This window comes from Chlorocebus sabaeus, chromosome 3 (assembly GCF_047675955.1).
Source record: "Chlorocebus sabaeus isolate Y175 chromosome 3, mChlSab1.0.hap1, whole genome shotgun sequence".
Taxonomy (NCBI): Eukaryota; Metazoa; Chordata; class Mammalia; order Primates; family Cercopithecidae; genus Chlorocebus; species Chlorocebus sabaeus.
The window spans coordinates 469,131-496,202 of record NC_132906.1 but is presented as its reverse complement, the minus strand read 5'-3'; the positions used below and the strand labels follow the sequence as shown (position 1 = coordinate 496,202).

At 41.2% G+C, this 27,072-nt stretch overlaps 1 protein-coding gene across 9 annotated transcripts in view; it reads left to right on the top strand.

Annotated features, from left to right (window-relative positions):
- The window catches only part of IFT88 (intraflagellar transport 88), a 116,084-nt gene that overhangs the window by 79,117 nt on the left and 9,895 nt on the right, over nucleotides 1-27,072 (top strand). For 6 of the 9 annotated variants that reach the window (XM_008021649.3, XM_008021653.3, XM_008021650.3 and 3 more), the window contains 3 exons: nucleotides 899-964; nucleotides 12,015-12,121; nucleotides 19,437-19,503. In XM_008021649.3, the coding sequence (XP_008019840.1) occupies nucleotides 899-964; nucleotides 12,015-12,121; nucleotides 19,437-19,503 (240 nt within the window). Of the gene's footprint in view, nucleotides 1-898; nucleotides 965-12,014; nucleotides 12,122-13,121; nucleotides 13,264-14,124; nucleotides 19,504-27,072 lie in introns of those variants that run through there. The other 3 variants (XR_012091696.1, XR_005236572.2, XM_073012688.1) reach the window with 2 other exon arrangements.

Sequence of the window (27,072 nt, the reverse complement as noted above, 5' to 3'; positions counted from 1 at the left end):
AACATTTATTTATTTATTCATTCATCTATTTATTTTGAGACAGAGTTTTGCTCTGTCACCCAGGCTGGGCTGCAGTGGCACTAATCTCAGTGCAGTGCAACTTCCACCTCCTGGGTTCAAGCGATTCTCCTATGTCAGCCTCCCCAGTAGCTGGGATTATAGGCGTGTGCCACCATGGCCAGTTAATTTTTGTATTTTTAGTATAGAAGGGGTTTTACCATGTTGCCCAGGCTGGTCTCAAACTCCTGAGCTCAAGTGGTCCACCCACCTCGGCCTCCCAAAGTGCTGGGATTACAGGAGTGAGCACCACGCCCAGCCCAAAAAAACTATAAAAACATCTTAAATATTTTCCAACTAAATGGATGACATTGACATTACTATAAGTATATAACTTAGATTATTTTTAAATTTGTCAGTTCATCTGGAATAATCTTTTTTAGAAAATTGAGTGGATCTTAATTTTTGCCACTAAAATATTTAAAGTGAACCAGGCTCAGCAATGTGCATCTGTAGTCCCAGCTACCCTGGAGGCTAAGACAGGAGGATTGTTTCAGCTCAGGAGTTCATAGGCTGTAGTGCATAATGATTGTGCCTGTGAATAGCCACTGCACTCCAACCTGGGCAACAGAGTGAGACCTCATCTCTTTAAAAAAAAAAAAAAAAAAAGGAAGAAGCTAAATTTCAACTATCACCCATTTACTTCTGCTTTAACCCTTATTTCAAATTTATTTTATCTATACATTTTTCTTCTAAAAGTTATATTGAGTGGTATAAAAAACATGAAACCTTTCTATTAAACCATTAAATAGCCAGTATGTCAGTTAAAATTAATATTTTTCTGAATCATGTTAGTTTCTATAATTTGCTAATATGCTATATTTTTCTCGTTTGTTTATAGGTAACTACCAAAAAGCATTAGATACTTATAAAGATACTCACAGAAAATTTCCAGAAAATGTCGAATGTAAGTGGCATTACATAATATAACTTTGAAGTGATAAGTTCTCATATTTTATGTTCTAATATATAATTACATTTGCTACAGTAATTGTATATGTAAATACCAACCTATAATTTGTGATACTTTAAATATTTTATAGGATCAAAAAATTTGACTATGCAAGTACATATTTTTAGATAACTAATTGTTGATGGATTTAAATATACCATAGAATTTTTTTTAATACTAAACAAATACATATTTCAGATTCTGTAGAATTTTAAGAAAGCATTTGGCCTATGGTTGATTTTTCAAAGTTTGTAAACCTGTGGTGGTTTATAGGAAAGACATTTTTAACTGTCCATTTTAGTAAACAACTTTTTAAGGTTGAGAAAATAATTTTAGGGTTTATAAAAATAGAACATTAATATCTTGCTGATATAATAGCAAATAATTTTTTTACTTAAGTCTTGCTCTGTTGCCCAGGCTAGAGTGCAGTGGTATGATCTCGGCTCACCACAACCTCCACCTCCCGGGTTCAAGTGATTCTCCTTCCTCAGCCTCCCTGGTAGCTGGGACTCTAGGCACACGCCACTGTGCCTGGCTAATTTTTATATTTTTAGTGGAGACGCGGTTTCACTGTGTTGGCCAGCCTGGTCTCAAACTCCTGACCTCGTGATCTACCCGCCTTGGCTTCCCAAAGTGCTGGGATTACAGGCTTGAGCCACTGCACCTGGCCCCAAATAATTTTTAACGTTACTTCAATTTTAAAACATTATGTTAATATGCTTCTTACTCACTTGTAAAGTTATCTTTGTAGAAGATATTCATTTATTTACTATCTTGTTGCACAGTGGATTGATGCAACTTACAGTATTAATGTGAAGTATTGTAGCAGTAACAGAATCAAGAGAAACATAACGTAAGCACATTCATATGTCACATGTCCTCACTAAACTATGTTTGTCCCTGAATAGCCAAAGGAAAGAAAAAAGTTACAAGTAGTTGTGTAATTTTTACTGTTTTATGTGGAAATATAAAGCAATTTATTGGGCAGAAGTATTTCTTCAACTCTTAATTCACTTCTCTTTAGACATTGAGAGATACAGTAGATAAAATCATTGAGAGATACAGTAGATGAAATCATTGAAAGATACAGTAGATACTTTCTTAAATAACATCCCTATAGCAAATAAAATAATATGCTGGAAACGACCATGTTAAAATTTGTTCTTGAAGGCTGGGCACAGTGGCTCACACCTGTAATCCCAGCACTTTGGGAGGCTGAGGTGGGCAGATCACCTGAGGTCAGGAGGTCAAGACCAGCCTGGCCAACAGCGAGATTCTGTCTCAAAATAAATAAATAAACAAATAAACAAACAAATTTGTTCTTTGATGACAATGAACACAAAACAATGCATTACAATTTAGTAAAAACAAATCTTTTCTGAGCCAAGTTTTCTGATGGCCAAGGACTAGATGTACTACGTGTTTCTTCACTAACGTATTTCTCCATTTGGCTTTCTAGAAATGCTCAACAGCAGTTAGCTTGGCTGTGGTCTTTGGTAGGAGTGTAGGACCAGGGTGTTCTCTAATGCTGATTAGAAGTAGACTCATTAATTTAATAGCAGTAGTTTTCACAAATGCCAGTCAGGAAATAGGCTACATGGGAATTACTTCTAGAACTTTTTTTTTTTTTTTTGAGATGGACTTTTCTTCTTGTCACGTAGGCTGGAGTGCAATGGCATGATCTTGGCTCACTGCAACCTCTGCCTCCCAGGTTCAGGAGATTCTCCTGCTTCAGCATCCCTAGTAGCTGGGATTACAGGCACACGCCACGATGCCCAACTAATTTTGTTTGTTTGTTTGTTTGTTTTTTGTTTTGTTTTTTTGATACGGAGTCTCGCTCTGTCGCCCAGGCTGGAGTGCAGTGGCCGGATCTCAGCTCACTGCAAGCTCCGCCTCCCGGGTTCACGCCATTCTCCTGCCTCAGCCTCCCGAGTAGCTGGGACTACAGGTGCCCGCCACCTCGCCCGGCTAGTTTTTTGTATTTTTTTGGTAGAGATGGGGTTTCACCGTGTTAGCCAGCATGGTCTCGATCTCCTGACCTCGTGATCCGCCCGTCTCGGCCTCCCAAAGTGCTGGGATTACAGGCTTGAGCCACCGCGCCCGGCCTAATTTTTGTTTTTAATAGAGACAGGGGCTCTTCTAAAAACAAAATCACTCTTCAAGCGATTCTCTCGCTTCAGCCTCCCAAATTGCTAGGATTGCAGGTGTGAGCCACCATGCCCGGCCTAGAACTTTTTTAAAGTACAGATTTCTAGCCCTACCTAGAAAGATTTTCATTTAGATTTGCAGTGGACGCAGGCATCTGTGTTTTCCTATTTCTTTTTAAAGAACTTTCTATGTGATTCTTAATCTCAGTCACATTAGAGAACTAGTGCTTTAGAGATTAAATGAGAGATAGCAGTAATAACTTTTCTTGAAAGTGGAGCAACCCAAAAGTCTGCTAGGCCAGAGTTTCTCAGCCTTGGCACCTCTGACATTTGGGATTGTGCAGTTCCACATTGTGGGAGGCCATCCAGGAGGTTATGGAATGTTTAACAAAATCCTTTGCCGCTATCCAATAGATTAGCTAGTAGCACTCCCACCCCCACGTAGGAAAACCAGAAATGTCTCTAGACATTGCCAGGGTCTCTTGGGGGTGCAAAATTGATGCCAGTTGAGAACTCTTGCAGTAACCATAGCACCTCTGCACTGGGCCAGAAAGGGGAATGTCTTCAAGGAAGGCCAGGTTTTTCTTAAGAGTATGAGTCACTCTAAGAATCGAATGAATGATTGTCTATGCCATAGGGGGTGTCTAAGATAACTTTGGCCTATTTAATTTTCAAAACAAATGTAATCAATACTCTACCTTAACTGTAGTCGTAGAAAAAACATTTACACCAGTGGAATGTGCTGTTTTAAGAAGAGTAGTTTTCTGGATAAAACTAGCAGGATAATTTAGTTTTAAAATATATTATTCACCAAAAATTGACCTGCTTTACAGAGTTACAGATGATATACTAAATTTCAGAGAACATCCACCAAAAATAATGATTTTTACTTTATATTAAATGTTTCTGGCTATGCGTGATGGCTCATGTCTGTAATCTCTACACTTTGGGAGACCGAGGCCGGAGGATTGCTTGAGCCCAGGAATTCAAGACTAGCCTGGGAAACATAGCAAGACCTCATCTCTTCTAAATATGAAAAAAATAGCAAGGCATGGTGGCGTGCTCTTATAGTTCCAGCTGCTGAGGAGGCTGAGACGGAGGGATCGCTTGAACCCAGGACTTCCAAACCGCAGTGAGCTGTGATTGTGCCACTGCGCTCCAGCCTGGGCATCTCTAAATATAAAAAAAAAAATTCCTAAGCCACTCTTTATTTGCTGAAAGTACAAATTACCTTCTTATTATGAATTATTAATATAAATGTATATGCAAAGGCAATTTATATAGTAATGTGTGACATTTTAAGTTACTTTATACTATTAACTTCTACAATACTTTATGGTCTTGTTTTTTTTTTTTTGAGACAGAGTCTCACTCTGTCACCCAGGCTAGAGTGCAGTGGTGTGATCTCAGTTCACTGTAACCTCTGTTGCCCGGGTTCAAGTAATTCTCCTGCCTCAGCCTCTGGAGTAGCTGGGATTACAGGTGCCTGCCACCATGCCCAGCTAATTTTTGTAGTTTTAGTAGGGATGGGGTTTCACCATCTTGGCCAGGCTGGTCTTGAACTCCTGACCTTATGATCTACCCACCTTGGCCTCCCAAAGTGCTGAGATTACAGGCGTGAGCCACCGTGCCCGGTTCACTTTAATGGTCTTAAATTGCTTGTATATTTACAAATTATTGTGGAGTTGAGTGACTACTCTGTTCCAGACATTGTTCTGGCACTGTGGATGTAGCAGAAAACAAAACAGACCAAAACTTTGGTGTCATGGAACTTGTTTCTAGTGGGAAGAGAAAAGACAATGAACAAATAATAGCAGTAGTTATAAGTGCTATGAAGGAAAAACAGGTAAGGGGAGAGAGAATATGGGAGGGGCTGGTATTTGAGACAGGGTTGTCATGGAAGGGCTTTCTATTAAATTAGCATTTGAGCAGAGACCTGAAAGAATAGAAAGAAGCAAGCCATGACAATGTGGAGGTCAGTGTGGTCGAAGCACAGTGGACGATGTGATGGGGAGAGAGAGGCAGAATGGGTGGGCCAGGACCTGTAGATCCTCACAGGCCTTAGGTCAGGGCTTCAAATTATATTTTTGGGGAGATGATGAACCATTGGAGGATTTTGTGTGGAAGAATAATACAATTTGACATATGTTTTCAAAAGGTTCTAAAGTATGATTAACTCAATCTTCTGTGCCTGAGATCCACATCAAAAGATTGTTTTGGCTGCTGTATGAGAATAAGCTGGGGTGGGCAGTACCTAAATGCAAAATCACAGTATTCACTTGGACTAATGAGAGAGCAGTGGAGGTGGGCAAGACGGATTCTGAATATGTATCAAAGGTATCAGTGCTAGCACTTGCTGGCCATTTAGATGTGAGACATGAGGGAGAGAGTGTCATGGGTGACTGCACAAATATAGCTCTGGGCAGCTGGAAGGATGGAGCTGTCATCCACTGAGATGTGAGCAACTGGGGAAGAAGCAGCTTTTGGAGGGAAAAATCAAACCCTTTTTTCAGATGTGTTGTGTTTGAGCTGCCTCTTCAGTGTCCAAGAGGATGTGTTAAATAAGCACTTAGGGAGAAGTTGGGGCCATCTTCATATACATTTATTTCAGCATGTTTAGCACATATTTTTGTGTTCTGTTATTATATATACTATCAGTAATATTTTGGAAAAAAATGAGTGTTCACTAGCTTTAAGACTTTCCTGTTTCTTTATCCATTCATTTGTTCCCCAAAACTTTTACCAACTATTTTTTATGTGCTGGGGATACAACAGATATATCAACTTGATTTCTGCCTCCTAGGACTCACAAATAGTTAACTGATATGGGATAATAAATGAGATAACTGAAAAATGTGCCAAGTGCTGTCAAAATACAGAGGAGCTCTTAACTCTGCCCAAACTAGGGGCCGATTGACATAATGAGGTTTTACAGAGGAGGTAACATTTGAAGTGGCCTTGAAGGGTACGTTTACCAGGAGGGGAAGGCAGGAACAGGCCCTGCAGGTAGACAGCAGCATTAGTAAGCATTAGCAGAGGTAGAGGGATGCAGAGTCTGTTTCAGAAGGTAGTCTGTTGTGGAAAATGTAGCAGATTGAACTTGTGTTTTCTTATACTACAAACCAAAAAAAGACAGTTTATAAAAATTATAAATGCAGCTGGGTGCAGTGGCACACACCTGTAATCCCAGCACTTTGGGAGGCCGAGGTGGGTGAATCACGAGGCTAGGAGTTCAAGATCAGCCTGGCCAGCATGGTGAAACCCCGTATCTACTAAAAATACAAAACATTAGCTGGGCGTAGTGACAGGCGCCTGTAATCCCAGCTACTCGAGAGGCTGAGACAGGAGAATCGCTTGAACCCATGAGGCAGAGGTTGCAGTGAGCCGAGATCATGCCACTGTGCTCCAGCCCAGGTGATAGAGCCAGACTCCATCTAAAAAAGAAAAAAAAAAAATTAAAAATGCACAAGAACAAAGAGATAATTAAATTTTAGGAAAGTTTTCTGCTTAGCAGATTAGAAGAACTGCAGGAGTAGGTAGGTAGTGGAGAAGTCAGCAGAAGCAAAACAAGTCATGACATAGAACTCCAGGAAATCCCAGGAATTGGAGGCATCAGAAAATGGGAGGTGTGCTGGCTGCTTCTGAAAACAAGAAGGTTGGCTACAAGTCTGGATGAGACACAGCTAGATTTTCAAATGCCCTACCTAAATCGTACAGCAGGAATTTAGGCAGAATGCAATGATAATGTTGCTGGATGATGTGGGGAGATGTATTTGAAAGATGTTTAACAGAGCCAAAATGATTAATTATAGAAGTAGGAAAAAGAGAAGAAAAACTTGGAACTCGAAGTTCAAGGAAAGAGAAGGGAGGGTGACATCTGAAGAATGTAGCAAGGTCCAAGGAAACTTTTTTTTCTCTTTTTTTTTTTTTTTTTTTTTTTGAGACAGTCTCGCTCTGTTGCCCAGGCTGGAGTGCAGTGGCGTGATCTTGGCTCACTGCAATCTCTGCCTCCCAGGTTCAAGCAATTCTTGTGCCTCAGCCTCCTGAGTTAGCTGGAATTACAGGTGCACACCACCACATCTGGCTTTTTTTTTTTTTTTTTTTTTTTTTTTTGTATTTTTAGTAGAGATAGGGCTTCACCGTATTTGCCAGGCTGTGGAAAACTTTTTTTTTTTTTTAAAGGATGAATAGAGGTGAATGTTTCTTTGCCTAATGGGAATTATCTAGTAGAAAAGGAAAAATTGAAACAATGCCAGGGAAGGAATAACAGTATAGGATAGATAGGTTAACTTTTGAAAGGTACTAGAACCTTTCTCATATAGGAGAATATGTAAAAGCCTAATGAAGAGGAGAAGGATCTTTTAATCAACATCCTTGTAGACCAAGTACAGGAACTAAGGCCAAGCCATACACTTCACTCTTGGCAAATACAAGGTCTTGATAGATCTTTCCTCATTTCAACCCAAATAAGAGAAAGCCAGTACAGAGCTATGAAAAAAAAATGCCATTAAAAAATAGTTTTTATGACCTAGAAAAATAGAAGAGTTCAAAAAAATTATTACAGGAACCAGAAGAAAATTTATAGAAATATTTGGCCCCTTCTGTAAGATTCAAGAAATACATAACCTCTATTTACTTCAGAGGCAGAAAGTCACAGGCTGGGGTGAAAAGATAATAGGATGTTACAAAAGAAGGGGGATGATAATAGGACAATATATAAGAAAAAAGATAAGGAAAATAAAAATATACAGCAAAATTAAACTCTACCTGGAGGCAGTACGGAGCTGAAAATCATAGTAGTAATTGAAAAACTATGTTACTCCGTAATTCTAAGAACAAAGACTGAATAAGATAAGATACAGAAGATAAGTAAGAGAAGGCCAGATGTGGTGGCTCATGCTTGTAATCTTGGCACTTTGGGAGGCCAAGACAGGTGGATCACCTGAGTTAAGGAGTTAGAGGCCAGCCTGGCCAACTTGGTGAAACCCCATCTCTACTAAAAACACAAAAATTAGCTGGGCCTGTTGGCAGGCTCCCAACTACTCAAGAAGCTGAGGCAGGAGAATTGCTTGAACCCAGGAGGTGGAGGTTTCGGTGAGTCAAGATTGTGCCACTGCATTACAGCCTGGGGGACAAGAGCAAAACTCCATCTAAAAAAAAAAAAAGAAGACGAAAATAGGTAAGAGAAGCTTCCAAGATGGACGAATAGAAACAGCTCCAGTCTACAGCTCCCAGGGAGATTGACACAGATGATGAGTGATTTCTACATTTCCAACTGAGGTACCTGGTTCATCTCATTGGGACTGGTTGGACAGTGGATGCAGCCCACAGAGGGTGAGCCGAAGCAGGGCAGGGCGTCGCCTCACCCGGGAAGCGCAAGGGATCGGGGGATTTCCCTTTCCTAGCCAAAGGAAGCCGTGAGTGACTGTACCTGGAGGAACAGTACACTGCTGCCCAAATACTGTGCTTTTCCCACAGTCTTCATGACCAGCAGACCAGGAAATTCCCTCCTGTGCCTAGCTCGGCTGGTCCCACACCCATGGAGCCTTGCTCACTGCTAGTGCAGCAGTCTGAGATCAACCTGGGATGCTGGAGCTTGGCGGGGGGAGGGGAGTTTGCCATTGCTGAGGCTTGAGTAGGTGGTTCTATATGCACGGTGTAAACAAAGCAGCAGGCAAGTTCGAACTGGGTGGAGCCCACCACAGCTTAGCAAGACATACTGCCTCTCCAGATTCCACCTCTGGGGGCAGGGCATATCTGAACAAAAGGCAGCAGTCAGCTTCTGCAAACTTAAACGTCTCTGCCTGACAGCTCTGAAGAGAGCAGTGGTTCTCCCAGCACAGTGTTCAAGCTCCGATAACGGACAGACTACCTCCTCAAGTGGGTCCCTGACCCGCATGTAGCCTGACTGGGAGACACCTCCCAGAAGGGGCTGACAGGCATCTCATACAGATGGGTGCCCCTCTGGGACGAAGCTTCCAGAAGAAGGATCAGGCAGCAGTATTTGCTGTTCTGCAGCCTCTGCTGGTGATGCCCAGGCAAACAGGGTCTGGAGTGGACCTCCAGCAAACTCCAACAGACCTCCAGCTGAGGGGCCTGTCTGTTAGATGGAAAACTAAAAAACAGAAAGGAATAGCATGAACATCAACAAAAAGGACACCCACACCAAAATCCATCCATAGGTCACCAACGTCAAAGACCAGCGGTAGATAAAACCACAAAGATGGGGAGAAACAGAGCAGAAAGGCTGAAAATTCCAGAAACCAGAATGCCTCTTCTTCTCCAAAGGAACACAGCTTCTTGCCAGCAAGGGAACAAAACTGGACGGAGAATGAGTTTGACAAGCTGACAGAAGTAGGCTTCAGAAGGTCGGTAATAACAAACTTCTCCAAGCTGAAGAAGCATGTTCTAACCCATTGCAAGGAAGCTAAAAACCTTGAAAAAAGGCTGGACGAATGGCTAACTAGAATAACCAGTGCAGAGAAGAGCTTAAATGACCTGATGGAGCTGAAAACCACAGTACGAGAACTTTGTGAAGCATACACAAGCTTCAGTAGCCGATTCAACCAAGTGGAAGAAAGGATATCAGTGATTGAAGATCAAATTAATGAAATAAAGCAAGAAGACAAGATTAGAGAAAAAAGAGTGAAAAGAAACAAAGCCTCTAAGAAATATGAGACTATGTGAAAAGACCAAATCTACATATGATTGGTGTACCTGAAAGTGACAGGGAGAATGGAACCAAGTTAGAAAACACGCTTCAGGATATTATCCAGGAGGACTTCCCCAACCTAGCAAGGCAGGCCAACATTCAAATTCAGGAAATACAGAGAATGCGACCAATGAGAACAAAGATACAACATACCAGAATCTCTGGGACACATTTAAAGCAGTGTGTAGAGGGAAATTTATAGCACTAAATGCCCACAAGAGACAGCAGGAAAGATCTAAAATTGACACCCTAACATCACAATTAAAAGAACTAGAGAAGCAAGAGCAAACACATTCAAAAGCTAGCAGAAGGCAAGAAATAACTAAGATCAGAGCAGAACTGAAGGAGATAGAGACACAAAAAACCCTTCAAAAAATCAATGAATCCAGGAGCTGGTTTTTTGAAAAGATCAACAAAATTGATAGACCGCCTGGCCAATGTGGTGAAACCCCATCTCTACTAAAAATACAAAAATTAGCTGGGCGTGGTGGTGGGTGTCTGTAATCCCAGCTACTTGGGAGGCTGAGGCAGGAGAATCGCTTGAACCCGGGAGGCGGAGGTTGCAGTGAGCCAAGATCGCACCACTGCCCTCCATCCTGGGTGACAGAGTGAGACTCTCTGTCTCAGAAAAAAAAAAAAAAAAAAAGTCATAATGTTTGGATTCAGTAATTCCACTGTAAAGTAACTGAGGAGCATAAAAAGAAATATAAAAATCTTTGATTTTGTCTCTGGATGGATGAGTAATGAGTAACTTTTATTTTTTATTTTTTACCTTTGTATGTTTTATAAATTCTCTATAATGACCTGCATTGCAGTTGTATTGAAGGAAAATATTATTTTTAAATGAGATAATAAAAATATTTTAAAGTAATTTAGACCACAAATGACAAAGACCATTCATATAAATGTAAAAGCAAAATTATTGTGTTTTTAGCATTTACTGAATGTTTTTAAATGTTGCTGATTTTAGAAGCAACACAAGCTTGAATGAAAAAGCAAATTCCAGGAGACTGTAAACAGAACAATACCATTTTGTGAGACCCAGTAGCAAGCAGAACTAAACAATATGTCATCTGGTGATATGTATAAAGTGATGGAAGATTTTGTTGTTGTTATTGTATACAAAACAGGATGAACACAAAACTTTTTATTGTGATTATTTTATATATTTGATGTCAACTGTAAGACCAGCAACTGTAAAATACATCTTTTTTATCTTCCTAGTACTTTGCACAGTGTGAATAATACTTATTTTAAAAATGAATTTACTGACAGTAATAACGTTTATTAGTAATTATTATTATATGTATAAACTGCCTATACTTTTTAGCCTAGTCTGTCTTACAGCTCTTTATATGTATTTATGAAACTGCTATAGAACATTAACAAGTGTTACATTTGCCTTCTGAGTTCTCTGCCAGCAGTCCTATGCCCAGCAGTGTCCTATGCCCAGCGGTGTCCTATGCCCAGCGGTGTCCTATGCCCAGCGGTGTCCTATGCCCAGTGGTGTCCTGTGCCCAGCGGGGTCCTGTGCCCAGCGGTCCTGTGCCCAGCGGTCCTGTGCCCAGCGGGGTCCTGTGCCCAGCGGGGTCCTGTGCCCAGCGGTCCTGTGCCCAGCGGGGTCCTATGCCCAGCGGTCCTGTGCCCAGCGGTCCTGTGCCCAGCGGGGTCCTATGTCCAGCGGTCCTGTGCCCAGCGGGGTCCTATGCCCAGCGGGGTCCTATGCCCAGCGGTCCTGTGCCCAGCGGTCCTGTGCCCAGCGGGGTCCTATGCCCAGCGGTCCTATGCCCAGCGGTCCTGTGCCCAGCGGTCCTGTGTCCAGCAGTCCTGTGCCCAGTGGGGTCCTATGCCCAGCGGTCCTGTGCCCAGCGGGGTCCTATGCCCAGCGGTCCTGTGCCATGGGCCTTCTAGCTTCTGGCAGCGTGAGGACAGGACACATGGAGAGAGACCCTTTAAACCTCCTTCCAAGGAAGTCAGTTCTCCCTGGTCCAGAGATTGCAAAGTGTAGTTATTTTTCAGGAGAAAAGTACTATTTGTAAGCATCATTCCTACCTGTATCCCAAAAGACTGAGTTCACTGATTTATTAAGCTTTTAACAAATAGACTGTGCCTATATTCTTTCCTAAATGTATATTTTACAATTTAGGTCTGCGTTTCTTGGTTCGTCTCTGCACAGATCTTGGATTAAAAGATGCTCAAGAATATGCCAGAAAACTGAAGAGGTTGGAAAAAATGAAAGAAATAAGGGAACAGGTATCTCATATGGGCCCAAAACTGCTATCTGTTAATTTTTAGAATGTCAGCCTTCTATAGCTCAAATGTGTGATGTTAGGAACTTCTATAAGAAAACAGAGTTGAAATTTTTTTTCTGCTCTAACATTATAGGAGGAATAATTAAAACTCTAGTTTGAGGATAAAATTCTGGCAAAAGTGGATTCCCAGGGAGAGAAAGTGCAATAGATTTCATATTATCTTAGTGGATAGCTACTAACAGACAAATAATTTTCCACAACATGAAATAACTTACAGTTTAATTTGAAGACACAATTTTAATTGGAAAGTCCTGTGGACCATGAGAGACAATTACTTCTCTGCAACAATGGAATCTGTGAGTGTGTGCTCTAACAAGTTTTCTAGGTGATTTTTATTGTCACCAAAGTTTGAGAAGCACTCAGGCTTTATGCTCCTGAAGGGTTACCTTGATCAAACACCAACTCAGGATATAGAAGCTGATTTAAGAGGTGAAAAAGTAGACATAAAATATATCAGGTGATGGATTTTTAAAAATTGTTTTAAAATGGAAAAAGATTTGTATAAACTTAAGAGAGGAAGATAAACCAATTCAGGTTTATGTGGGTCAGGGTAATTTCTCTTGTTGAGTCCCTAACTCCTGTTTTAAAATGTTAAAACTAGAAGTTTTATCTAAAATGCTTTTTCAGAGAAATTAGTCCTCTTTCTGGAACTATTATGGAAAGGAAGACTGTTCTCTTTTTTGTGCTTGGGGGATCCACATTTTTGGGTAAGAAGAAAACTTTATACATCGTACATTGTACATTCATTAGTGCCAGCAAGAAGCGATTGTGGCACTGGGTTGTTGGCCAGGCAAGACAGCCTCACTCTCAGCCCTCCATTCCTGAACACTGCGAGCCCCGTAGTGGTGTGGACCAGCCCCTGGAAACTGTAAACCGTGTAGCAGTGCTGTCTTTTAAAATATGTTTTGCTTTTCTGCTTCACTGAACATGAAAAACATTAGCAGACAAAGAGGTCTGTCAAAGCAAGAGTGTATGTTTGGAATAGAGCAAAATGGAAAGAGCAAGCCTTGAGGAATGAATATTTTAAATATGAAAAAGGAAGAGAAAAACAGCCAAAACACCAAAGAAGGTTGGAGAATAAAGGTAAACTATTAAGAAAGAAAAGAAAAGAAAGAAATAATAGAGGCCAGGTGCGGTGGCTCATGCCTATAATCCCAACACTTTGGGAGGCCGAGGTGGGCAAATCACGATGTCAGGAGATCGAGACCATCCTGGCTAACCATGAAACACCCTGTCTCTACTAAAAGTACAAAAAATTAGCCGGGCGCGGTGGCGGGTGCCTGTAGTCCTAGCTACTCAGGAGACTGAGGCAGGAGAATGGTGCGAACCTGGGAGGCGGAGCTTGCAGTGAGCTGAGATCATGTCACTGCACTCCAGCCTGGGCAACGGAGTAAGACTCTGTCCCAAAAATAAAAAAGAGACAAAATACAGAATATTTTCTTTGCTAGTCTAAAGATAAAAATATATTCAATTTTTAAATTAAATTTCTGAATTTTCAGAATATTCAAATAGAGAAATGCTATTTCAATATTTGCCAGTTTTCCCCCGAAGTAATCAGGAAACAATACCAAGAAATGCTTTCTTTTGGCCAGATTGACAAAATAGCATGAGACATTCAGAATTAATATATCATTGGTACCTATACCCAAATTTCCAGTTATTACCAAAATACAATGAAAATAAACATACAGTTGAGTTAAGCAGAAACCCTTTTGGTTATATTTCTTAAAAGGAGAAAGATCGAGTATTAAGATCCCATATTTAGCTTTAAAAGTAACCAAACTAAAAAATGCAATTAAAAAAAAAAGTTTGTATGTGTAATAATGGCTATAAGAATGTCTTGTACAATTTATATATTATTGACAAAAGTCAGCAAAACTACTGATCAGAATATATCCTTAGTACAAAACTGATGGTGATTTGTGTGTTGATTACATTTTCTAGGATAAGATCACCAGTCACTTCTTCAAGGCCATTGATTTCAGATAGTCTCGTGTTAGCCTCTCTGTCGGTTCGCTGGGAAAACATTGATTATGATCTGCCATGCCCATGCGTATGGAGGACACAGTGAGGCCCAGGAGTTGGCCCTGGTGCCTGAGGCACTCAAGGCAGAGCTGTGGGACTGAGAGGGAGGGTCTTCGCCCCGGAGGAGGTACTCAGAGGCAGCTCCCGGAGGGCTTGTGTGTGGAGTAGGCATGATTGGACACTTGGAGTTTGGGGTGGAGAGAAAAAAATGTGGGCAGAGGTCTGAGGACAGGAAGTTAAGGCCACGTTTATGGGTTCTTTGGAATTGAAGCCACTAAGGAATGTTTTTAGTTTTGTTTTCTCTTGAATTTACAGTCAGGGCCAACCTTCTTAAGAACCCTTAACTACGTAACAAGTAACTGCTCCTTGTTCCATAGGACAGAAACCTAATTCTTAGGAAGTAAAAGCATAGTATGGTGGACAGAACCCTGCACTTTTTTCCTGACATGACCATTGGTCAATCATGTGATCTGGAATGGATGTTTACCTTTCTGGACTTCATTCTTATCAGCTGTAAAATGAGGATAGTGTTCTAGCTTTGAACTTCTCAAACTATCTGTGGTGAAATTATTTTTGCCAGTCTGTCACTGACATTACTAGAAAAATGATCCTGTACTTGCATGTCAGCAGGGTCCAACATCCAGTAACATTTTGGTGCTGTGCAAGTTTGTAGGCACTTGCCCTCTGTTCATCTCATTGAGGACAGGTGGCACTTTGTGGGCCATCAGTGGTTTCCAGACCCCACTCTGGGTGGCCCATCCTGGATGACCCATAGGATCCACCAGCTCATAATGGTTCTTCCAGTCTCCAGAAGAGTGGCATGCGAGTTTATGGTCACAGATTCATAATAAAGAGAAGGTTTAAAGGGAAAAAATGTTTATTTTCTCTCTTCCAGCATTTGTTCACTTAATTTGTTCAGTTATTTGTGGCTACTTTGCTCCTCTATTCTGTGCCTTCTCTCATTTTTTTTTCCAAAGTGGGAATAACATAATATTTTTTCCAGATTAGGAATCCCATCTTTTTTCCATATTTATTAAAACAATAAATGTTCTTTTAAAAATGCGGGAAAATTGCTTTTGTAAATAATTTTTAATCCAAATAAAAATCACCTATCCCAGCACTTAGACATCACTGTTATCATTCCCCCTTCCCAGGCATTTTTACAAATATATACAAACATATATCAACACGTATATTTTTAATGGGACTTTTTTTTTAAACAAAAATGAGATTTTAACAAAAAATACTGTTTTATAAGCTTTTCCACCCATTTCACAAAATAACATGGACCACTTCCCATGTCACTTTGTGCTCCATATTTTGTTACATGGGTGTCCTGCACATTTTAGTGTTGATATGATAAGAATAATTTATATTAATCATTGTTGAAATGCTTCCTCTCTCATCTACCATGAGGCCTTACCTCACACCCACTCCAAAGTGATAAGAATTTCTGTGAACTTTATGAAGTGTTAAAACTCTGGAAAGTTGAGGGAAATAATTTTGAAAAGTGTGTCTCCTACTTGAGCCCTCATATACCATACGATGAGAATGTCATCACTATGTTTAACAAGTGTTCACTGTGCTCCTAAAATGTACCCATGCCCGTGCTAGATCTGTGGTGGGTTGCATGTCAGATGAGTCTGTGTGAGACTCGGGCCCCTGAGAGTGTGTGGTGTCATGGCAGGAATTCCCTGCCCAGTGTGCCCTGAGGAGCAGCAGTGCCCACAGCCCAGGGTGTTCCCCATGGAGTCAGGGAGCTTAAACTGCAGGCCCTCATTTGCATTGCCTCTGTCTAATAAATTTTTATTTTTGCATTCATTTCATTTTCACAGATTTTTGGTTTGGTTTGGTTTTTTGTTTTTGTTTTTGTTTTTTTTAAGTAGAGACGGGATTTCACCATGTGGGTCAGGCTGGTCTTGAACTCCTGACCTTGTGATCCGCCCACCTCAGCCTCTCGAAGTGCTGGGATTACAGGTGTGAGCCACCGCGCCCAGCCCATTTTCACAGTTTTATATCCTCTTTCTCAGAAAGTTTCCCCCAAACTGTATAAGCTTCTGGCCCCACATTCTGGATCTGCCCCACTGTCACCATTCTTTATCCTTCCAGCCAAAGAACAATGTAGTTTATCTATACTTGATCTTTATTTTCTCACTTCCCAGGTGCTCTTCAAATCAGTCTAACCTTGGCTACCTCCATTCACACAGCTAAAACTACCCTCACTAAGATTATTCACTTACACAGCCGTCAATATGATGGATACTCTAACTTTCCGTCTGCCTGACTTGGCAGCATCTCTGTATATGTGGGCCCTCCTGGCTTCCTTCAGTTTCTCTGGACTGCACTGAGGCCACTTTACCTCCATCACACACTTAAAGGGCAAGGTCAGCTGCTGGGCAGCCCTGGAATACCCGGGGGCGCATCACAGAGTCTGTCCTGTTGCCTGGTGGGATTGCTGTTTGCAGCAGCTCTATCTCTTGGGTGTTTACTTTGCATCTCCGAAGGAAGAACTTAGATCATGCCTGAAAACACTACTGAGCAGAGCTCTGTTGTGTGAATGGTTTGAGAGATGTGCAGTTAACTGAGTCTTGACAGTTGAGATTTCTTTTTTTTTTTTCCTTACATAGTAGGCACATACTTAGGGAGTTCTTTGAACTTAGAACCTTATCAAACTAAGGTTTTGATCAATATTTTGGTTTTACTTTTGAAGTTGCCTTCTCTGTAACTTCCACAAGAAATCCTTGCTACGGCTATTACAATGGTTAGCACACAAGACTCCTTATGGTGGAGTTCACTGATTCTCAGCTGCAAATAGGCATTCACTTGGAAAAGAACACCACATTCTCTGTGCACAGGAGGTTGATGAAGGAGAAAGACAAGCTGGTAGAGTGGGACCCTAAGCATAATGAGAGCACATGGAGCCAGCCCTGACCAGGGGACACACAGGGGGTCTCCTGAGGAGATGAGGGAGGAGGAAATAGCTGAAAAGATGAGGACGGGCAGACGGACAGGGAGTAGCCAAGCCATCCATGCGGGGTCCATGCCAGCTGGCATATCCAAGGAGATGCTGTTTTCCTTTTATTCTCTAAGCAGGCGGGACAGTCAGTTCCAAAAGTGATGAGGACAAAAAGTGGTGTCTGTGAGAAGTGAGATGGCCTGCATGGAGCACAGGGGAGGACCTAAGTGAGCAGTGGGGAGCCCTGAGGCTTGCCTGGTTTTTGTACTGATGGAGCTGTTTCCCCAGCAGGGCACAGTGTCCTGGAACTAGGAGAGGAAAAAGGGAAGTCACTGAACCAACAGAGGCTTAGGTTTCTCTTGGTGAGTGAAGCAGAAAGAAAAGAAGGCAAGGGCCGTAGTTCCAATGTGGTGTCACGGCACGTGGTAGGCCTTGATTCTAGGCTGGACAGAAAGTAGGAATTTAAAGAGATTAAAAAGAGAAGAGTGATGAGAGCCAGAGGACTGGAAAATTCTAAATGAGGGCAGGGAGCAGGTGTCAGGCAATAAAGAGTGTAGTGATTATGGAAGTGCTTACTTACCTTCTCATATCCTGTTCTGAACCTCTGGTCACTTAAACAGGGTGCAAGTTTTCACATGTGGTTTTAAAAACTGTCGAGCTGTGTAGACATTTGTCTTGATGAATTTATTTTCAGCTTTTTTTTTTTTTTTTTTTTTTTGAGACGGAGTCCCTCTATATCACCCAGTCTGGTGTACAATGGTGTGATCTCGGCTCACTGCAACCCCCACCTCCCAGGTTCAAGCAATTCTTCTGCCTCAGCCTCCAGAGTAGCTGGGATTACAGGTGCCTGCCACCACACCTGGCTAATTTTTATATTTTTAGTAGAGACCGGGTTTTGCCATGTTGACCAGGCTGGTCTTGAACTCCTGACCTCAGGTGATCCACCCTCCTTTGCCTCCCAAAGTGCTGGGATTACAGATGTGAGCCACCGCACCCGGCCTATTTTCAGCATTTAGAGGTCTTTTTGATATGCTGGCGATGATCCATCTGTGGATGGATGAAAATCAAGCCTTGAAATAAAAGTCAGATTATTGATGTTTAAATTCTTACTTTGCTACATCTTTTTAAGATTTTCTTTTGTCTATGAAGACAAGGAGAAAGATGGGATTTCAAGGGAAGTGCTTTTCCTTTCAATGGAAAAAAAAATCGGATATGTTTATGTAACATTTGGAAGTCCTGAGTTTTAGGAGAGTATTTTATCTTACAGAAATGAGTTAAATTATTGAAAAGAATTTCTTTCTTCCCAGCAGACCACGGACAATAACTTTATCCATGACCTGATAATTTATAAATATTTGGGAATTTGTCAGGGTAAAGGAGTTAAATAATTTGTCCTTTGAATTAAATATGAAATTATGTTTATATTATTATGTTATTGAAGATCTAAATAAAATATCCACCTATATTAAGAAGTTTAATTCAATTATAAATATAAAAAGCTATCTGTCTCTGTTCACTAATCATCCTATAGCTGTATAAATGAACCATTATACATATGAACATTTGATAGTGTGACTTGAGGCAGATTCAATGTTAATACAAAAATTCTAATACTTAGGCAAAACACAAAAGAACCATCAAATGTAAAAAGAAACCTAACAATGCCACAGTGTGGACATACTTCTTAGGCTTTGAAGGCAGGTCTGTATCTGGGAAAGCAGACTCTTGGATAGATCTTAGGTATTTTGTGAGGTTTTAATCATACTTTTATTTTATAAATTGAATTTCAAAATTCAGCTTACTTTTCTTTTTTTTTTTTTTCCCCCTCAAATAGTTCAGGTCCAACCATTGTATATGAGGACTAATGGCAGGAAATGGCCCTTTTGTAGATTCCCTTCCCCTCCTCACCCATCTCTCCCTTAAACTAAAGATCATGGTTAAGCCCTGGACATTCACATCCAGAAAATACTGTTTGGTTTTGAGCTGTTTGTGCAAGCCAAGGTTACGCTGCACTTTTGAATTAAAGTGCTATCCGAGTTTTCTCAAGAGCCTTAGAGGGGAAGGCTTGAACCCTCCACTTACAAAACAACTTAGGCTTTTTTTTTTTTTTTCTACAGAATCAACTCTCAGGTGTGATGGGTTAGTCCCAAGGGTTATGTAGTAATGTTAATTTTAAAAGTCCTAAGGGTTATGTAGTAATGTTAATTTTAAAATCTATATTCAACTTTGAAGGAATATCACTTACTCTTTTAAACTTGTCTTCTCGTTGCTCTAGCGCATAAAGTCAGGCAGAGATGGCAGTGGGGGCTCCCGTGGCAAAAGAGAAGGAAGTGCTAGCGGTGGTAAGTGTTTTCTCTTTCCCTGAAAAACTGGGTTTCCACATTTCTAGTATGTAGGCTTCTAGAAATATCTCACAATAATCTAAAGTATTCTTATGTGTCTGTCAGTTTGTTTTATACACAGTAAAACCTCACATTAATTAATTTGGTAAGCAGTCTGATATGTAAATAAGTATTTGTAAATGCTAGCAGATTTTCTTAAATAACCATGCTTGTTTTAGCTAATTGATTAATAAACAAGTTTTCATTTATTAATCTGTCAGGTTGGACAGATTGTCATAGATGGGCATACTTAGGAGGTTTTGCTGTGTTACGTTTTTAAAATTTCCATTTGAGGGAAGTGCCATGAGAAGTAGGATGGTCTTATAGAATGCTGGCAGCCCTCAATCTTGTAGTGTAGAATTAGTGACAAGCTAGGAATTGGGAGACATAGTGTGAGTCCCACTCTTGATTGTGACAGTGTATATATGTCTTTGGACCAACCACATAAATGCTGTAGGCTTTTGGTGATTTCTGAAGTTCTTTGCATCTGTAAAATTATTTTACTCCTTGTGACATCATTACATAAGACATTTTATTGAGTTTTCCATCCCTTCTTCCCATCAACAATCTACCTTCTTTCTCTACTTCAGGCAGGCAGTGTAAGTTAAACTTAGTAGAATTTGGTGATTTTAAAGAAGCTAATTTTAAACATAAATGTCGAATTGGGGTCTATAAATACACCTACATTCTCTCCTATCCATACTCAGCACTCTCATGCATATATGACCCAGCTCTATGTAACTCTCCAGCTGCATTCTGTCATATCTGTTTGTGATGTAGGAGTCAGGACAAAGACAAATGTAGCTCTCAATTAGGCAGGCCTTTCATCCATTCACAGTGTTTACTGGATGCACACTATGTGCCACACACTGTGCTAAGAGCCAAGGACACGGGAACAATTAAGATGTGGTCCCCACGCTCAAAGAAGTTAGAATCTAGTTGGAAAGACACACAGCTTCTAATGGTGCTGTGGATGCTGCCACGGTAGAGAAATGTGCATGAGTTTTCAAATTTTCCTAGGGATAGAAGCTGCAGTTGGGACGAAGACTCGTTGAATTCAGAGCCATGCTTTGAAATGCAAGGAGTCTTCGTCCCAACTGCAGTCAAATTCAATTTATAACTCAGTAGGCAGTTACAGGCATAAGTGGCATCGGGTTCTAGCCAGGCCACTTGATTCCCCAAGAATCAGTCCAGCGTCTCCAGCCAAACCTCATGGTGCTTTCCTGTTTACCTTCACGAGCCATTACCCAGAGCTGGAGAAATCAGTAAAAGCAGCATTGAGCCCAAGTCTCACGAGTAGCATAGGCAGAGCCTGTCACATCAAAGAAGCCACGTCCACTTCTTTAGCCACCGCGGTCCTGGTGGATACCCCTGTCTCCTTGCTCTTCCCTAGCCCCAGATATCTCACACACTCCACTCTAATGGATCCGTGTGACTATCTGGAGGTGGATTTAGTCAGAGAGATCTGGCCCAGCAGTTCTTCTTAAACCAGAGACAGCCATAAGCCCACAGCGCCTTACCCAGAACCCCTGGGACCAGGTGTGTTGTGAAATTCAGAACCTTTTGGAGTTTAGAAAGCAAGATGATGTATTAGCCATGTATCACATACTACCCAAGGAGAGCACCTCAGACATACTAATTCAGTGAAGCATGAATATTCACACTGAGGATAAATAAAGACTATAAATAGCCTCAAATCAAGTCACGTTCTATACCCAAGAAGTTTATATATTGCCACCTGAAAAGTTGGCTTTCAGAGCTCTTTGGAATTTGGAATTGTAGATGAGGGATCATGGATGTGTACCAAAAATGTTCTTAACAGCCAAGAAGTCCACAGACTAGGCATTGTGCAGCAGTCAAACGCAACTCTAGACAGCTCCCCAGACTAGCACAGTGCTGCTTGTTCATCCTTGCTCTTAGGAAGCGGGAAGTACATGACATGAGCTCTCTTGGAAATAACTGTCCCTTTAAGGAATAATTGTCTTGAGTAACCCCTAAGGAAGTATTAAGTATTAAAATTCTAGGGCCACATTCACCATCCCCTAAGGATTCTGCATTTCTCTCTGAAAATCTTAAGTTCAGAGTAACCAACCAGTTCCTTCTAAACATCAACAAACTTATGTTAAGTTCTCTGAGCCTTCTCTGGTATAAGTTTATAAAATCTCACCCCTTAACTTCAGCCTTAGTTTCCCAGATGTCATCACTTTGAAAATCTGCCTCAGACACATCAGGACCTTCTAATGAGATGTGATAGCACGCCCGAAAAACTGCTGAATGGTGTGGTGCTTCCCTAGAGCCCAGGGGACAGTGTCCAGGGTCCCACCCCCGAGAAAGTAACCCCAGGAAGACTGACAGCTGCCTCTCGGAAACAGATTGATCAGTGTGCCTCAGGCCACCACAGGTCCAGATCCTCTGACATGGAGAATTGCCCAGCCTCCCTGGTGACCTTTCCCATAGCCTTCTTTCAGTCATGCAGGCATCAGAGCACAGAGAGGCCTTTACCCGGCCAGGGACCTCCTCCACGTCAGGAAAGAAGGGACTGACAATGAAGAGAGGTAGGACCACCCCAGATCTGATAACCTGTGTGCAGGAAAAGAGGGGCCTCCCTGTTGAAGAGTCCCCTTCTGGTCCTGGCCTCCCACTGCTGCTTTTTCTTTTTCCATCCATTGTCCTTTTCTTCTAGTCCATTTCAGTCCAACACAAATAGTCAGTTCTAGCGCACAGATAAGCTTTATTCTCACATGAGGGACTTTCGGCGTACAAACCGTGCTCTCGTGGAATTTTACAAGCATGTTACTAGGTTCTTCTGTCACAAATTTAAAACACTCATCAGTCCCTTCCTAGGGTGCTTTCCCCCATCATTTGCCTTTTCGTTCCTTATTTTCTGACATCTTGAGTTATACATCATCCCAGACTTTTTCATTTCATCCTGGAGCCCAGTGTGAATGTTGCTTTCTGTGGCTGAGCTGGTTCTACCCTGACGCTTTTGCAGGAATCGTGTTTTCTGTCCCCCTTCTCCAGTTCTCAGCACAGGCCACACTCCAAGGCTGGCCCTGGCTGTGAAGTCGGAATGAACCCAGGCTATGAGGCTTCTCTCCCTTTCTCCTTCCTTTTTATTTCAAAGTCTTGATAGTTAACGGTATTTATATTCTCTGCAGATAAACTGATGAGGGGAGTAACTATATTCTGCCTGTTGTTGTGGTTGAATTTTGTTAAAGGTCGAGAAATTGACAGAACACATCTGCTTCTCACGTGTAGCTGTCCTCAAGACACAAGAATTCCTTCTTGGGTGGCATTTTATTTTATTTTTTATTATTATACTTTTAAGTTCTAGGGTACATGTGACAACATGCAGGTTCGTTACATATGTATACATGTGCCATGTTGGTGTGCTGCACCCATTAACTCGTCATTTACATTGGGTATATCTCCTAATGCTATCCCTCCCCTGTCCCCCCACCCCACGACAGGCCTGGATGTGTGATGTTCCCCTTCCTGTGTCTAAGTGTTCTCATTGTTCAATTCCCACCTATAAGTGAGAACATGCAATGTTTGGTTTTCTGTCCTTGCAATAGTTTGCTGAGAATGATGTTTTCCAGCTTCATCCATGTCCCTACAAAGGACATGAACTCATCCTTTTTTATGGCTGCATAGTATTCCATGGTGTATATGTGCCACATTTTCTTAATCCAGTCTGTCACTGATGGACATTTGGGTTGATTCCAAGTCTTTGCTATTGTAAATAGTGCCGCAATAAACATACATGTGCATGTGTCTTTATAGAAGCATGGTTTGTAATCCTTTGGGTATATACCTGGTAATGGAATGGCTGGGTCAAATGGTATTTCTAGTTCTAGATCCTTGAGGAATCGCCACACTGTCTTCCACAATGGTTAAACTAGTTTACAGTCCCACCAACAGTGTAAAAGTGTTCCTGTTTCTCCACATCCTCTCCAGCACCTGTTGTTTCCTGACTTTTTAATGATCGTGGATGGCATTTTCTATTTTTGCATGATAGTGACATTTTATGATGTATTTTGAGTATGGTGTTATTAAGCTTTCATTTTTAAAGTGCTTTTTGGTTTACCCTGTGTGATTTTTAATGGCTTGCTGCATTTTTAGTTTGATTTTTATGTCTTTTCCAATGAAAATCTTATCAATTTTAGACTGAAAATAATTTTATAATGAAAATCAGGATAAGACTCAGTGAACAGAAATTCACTTCATGGTACCTTTTATAAAGTAAGTTGTAAACATATTTTATTTAAAAAACAAACAAGTTATATTTTAATATTCTAGTCCAAGGTTGAACGTGGCTAATTAACACCTTTCCGCAGTTTTGCTGGGCCTCGATGGTGTCACAAGCCGAGAATGAACAAGTCATGCTCAGTGCCCACCAGGGAGGACGAGACGAGGAGCGTACGCTCTGAGGAAGTGCATAGGCCTAAGTGTAGAGGACAGACCGACACAACTCAGCCAATTAGAGGAGGAATTGCTGGCATCTGTGCGGGGAGGGAGTCTTGAGAGACTGGGGGGCGGCTGCTGTCATTTCTCTAAGGATCATGCCTGTCAGCCTCAGTCCCAACTTGCATGTCTCTTCACCCCATAAATCTAGACCATAGTTTTGCAGGATACCCAAGTATCCAGCCCACTTTGTATACGGCATGTACCACAAAGGAATCTACATGAATAGTAAGTATTACAAGATAGTGAACAGCACCAGAGCGCCAGAGTAGTCTCAGTGTTACAGTTCCAGAAGAAGTTTGCCTCTGCCAGTACACCAGCTGGTGTAATTTGACAGTGTGTCCTCTGTGTTCTGATACAGTAATTCTTAGTAATTTGGGGTGTGCAGACTTTTTCTCTAAAGGGCCAGATAGTAAATAGTTTAGGCTTGCAGGCCAAGTCTCATTTGCCGAGAATATTCCACTGTGCTGTTGTGTATTGAAAGCAGCTGTACACAGTGTATAAGTGAATAAATGTGATAGTGTTCTCTAAAACTTAATTATTGGCACTGAAGTTAGAATGTTATATAAGTTTTATATGTCACAAAATGTTATTTGCTTTTCTTCCTAACCATTTTCTTTTTTTTCTTTTTTTTTTTATTATACTTTATGTTCTAGGGTACATGTGCACAACGTGCAGGTTTGTTACATATGTATACATGTGCCATGTTGGTGTGCTGCACCCATTAACTCATCATTTACATTAGGTATCCCTCCCCCTACCCACAACAGGCCCCGGTGTGTGATGTTCCCCTTCCTGTGTCCAAGTGTTCTCATTGTTCAATTCCCACCTATGAGTGAGAACATGCGGTGTTTGGTTTTCTGTTCTTGGCGATAGTTTGCTGAGAATGATGGTTTCCTGCTGTATCCATGTCCCTACAAAGGACATGAACTCATCCTTTTTTATGGCTGCATAGTATTCCATGGTATATATGTTACACATTTTCTTAATCCAGTCTGTCATTGATGGACATTTGGGTTGGTTCTAAGTCTTTGCTATTGTGAATAGTGCCTCAGTAAATATACGTGTGCATGTGTCTTTATAGCAGCATGACTTATAATCCTTTGGGTATGTTAATGGGATTGCTAGGTCATATGGTATTTCTAGTTCTAGATCCTTGAGGAATCGCCACACTGTCTTCCACAGTGGTTGAACTAGTTTACAGTCCCACCAACAGTGTAAAAGTGCCTAACCATTTCAAAATGTACAAATCATCAGCTTGCTGGATAGACAAAAACAAGGTGGGCCAGATTTGGCCTACATACTGTAGTTTGCTAATCCCTGCTCTAAGCCAAAATCTCCATGAATATTTTTGGTAATGACAGGTGGGGCATGGGAATTATCCTTTTGATCAAAGCACTGCTTGAAGCCATTTCATCCTGGTATACAACTTGAACAGGAAGCGTCTGTATCAGTGAACTTCTTCTCTTAAAACCACCTTAGTTGTTTACAACTCACCACCTCACTATATCAACACACGTCACAGAGCATACGATGAGATTTCGTGTCTTCAGCAGAACATGCTCCTTTCCTCTCGCCTGTAGCCCTAAGTTTTCGGTCCTTGTCATTAATCCCCATTCCTGGCATTCATTCAACATCCATGGACCCCCTTCCTGAACTCACCGCATCTTATGTGAACAAGTTACTTAAATCTCTTTGTCACCGTTTCCTCATCAGTCAAATGAGAGTGAAAACATGACCTTCCTGATAGGGTTGCTGAGAGGAGGAAATGGGCTCGTATGGAAAGCTCTTAGAGAAACTCCTGATAAGGGCAAGCACATGCAAGGGTGAGCATGGCTACTGTGACTCCCGTCTGACAAAGGGAGTGTATGGACGGGGCCTGGAATACCAGTGTCCACTGCTCTGCCAGCACCTATGTTCTCACCGCTGCCAGTGTGTGACCTCTAAGTGTGAGAGCCTCAGTTTCTCCCTAACACGAGAGGGTCATGTTTATCCATGCAGTGTAACCACGTGTACCCCTGTCTCACTGTTGAGTTTAATTTTTTTTAAAACAAAAATACTAGTGCTTATAAATAAAAATAAATGTTGGTTCTTGAAGTTACCAATTTGGAAAGCTGAATATTTACTCCAGTAATGCTGCTGTTAATCAAAACATTCGTGAAATTCCTTTTTTGTAATTGCCTTCAGAGGCAAGTTACAAAAAGCACAGGAAATGTAATCCAAAACTTCTACAAAATATATATGCACATACATACATATATGCGCATACACACATATGTATGCATGCATATATCCTATCTGTAAAATATATACACATGTATTTTATATATACATATGTGTGCACATACATACAAACACACATTTTATGAGTTCTTTTTTACCCTCTTTCCCTTCCTGTTCTGCTGTTTTATCAACAGATAAGCATTTCTCACGTTTTCTATCCATAATAAGTACTCAGTAAATACCAACATTCTTCCAGCTTCACCTCTCATATCCTCTTTATATGCTAGGTTTTAAGTATTTAAGTTGCCACATATAACAAATACATAATGTTACCTCCTTTGCTTACATCTTCACTGAGTCCCTCCACAGTCTCCCTCTCCTCACTTGAGTATTGCCTGTACAGTAGCTATCAGGGTTCATTTTTACAATTTTAGTATATTCCTGTTGGGTTTTGTTGGGTAATCATGTAATTGGATCAATAGAAGTAGGGGATGAGGGGTGAAATCAAACAGAATTGCAGCTGTAACAATGTAAGAATGAGCTGAAATTCTCAGAGTAAGGCTAGGTCCAATCTATGGTCCTTGTAAAATTATCTGAGCATTATGTCCTCTGAGCTGACGAGGTCGTTACTTTCTTGGACTGTGGGTTGGGAGAGCACTCTGGATCCCTAGCCGTGGTGCAGTGCCTCTCAGCTTTGGAAAGGGACGGGAGCAAAGCAAGACCAGCTTCCTAGTAATAAGAGGATAGGCCATTTCCAAGTCAGAGTACAGAGCTCCCAGGTAAACTGGATAGTAAAGTCCTGCTAAAGGTCCCAAAGGGATTGTCTAATGCTCTTCGGTATTT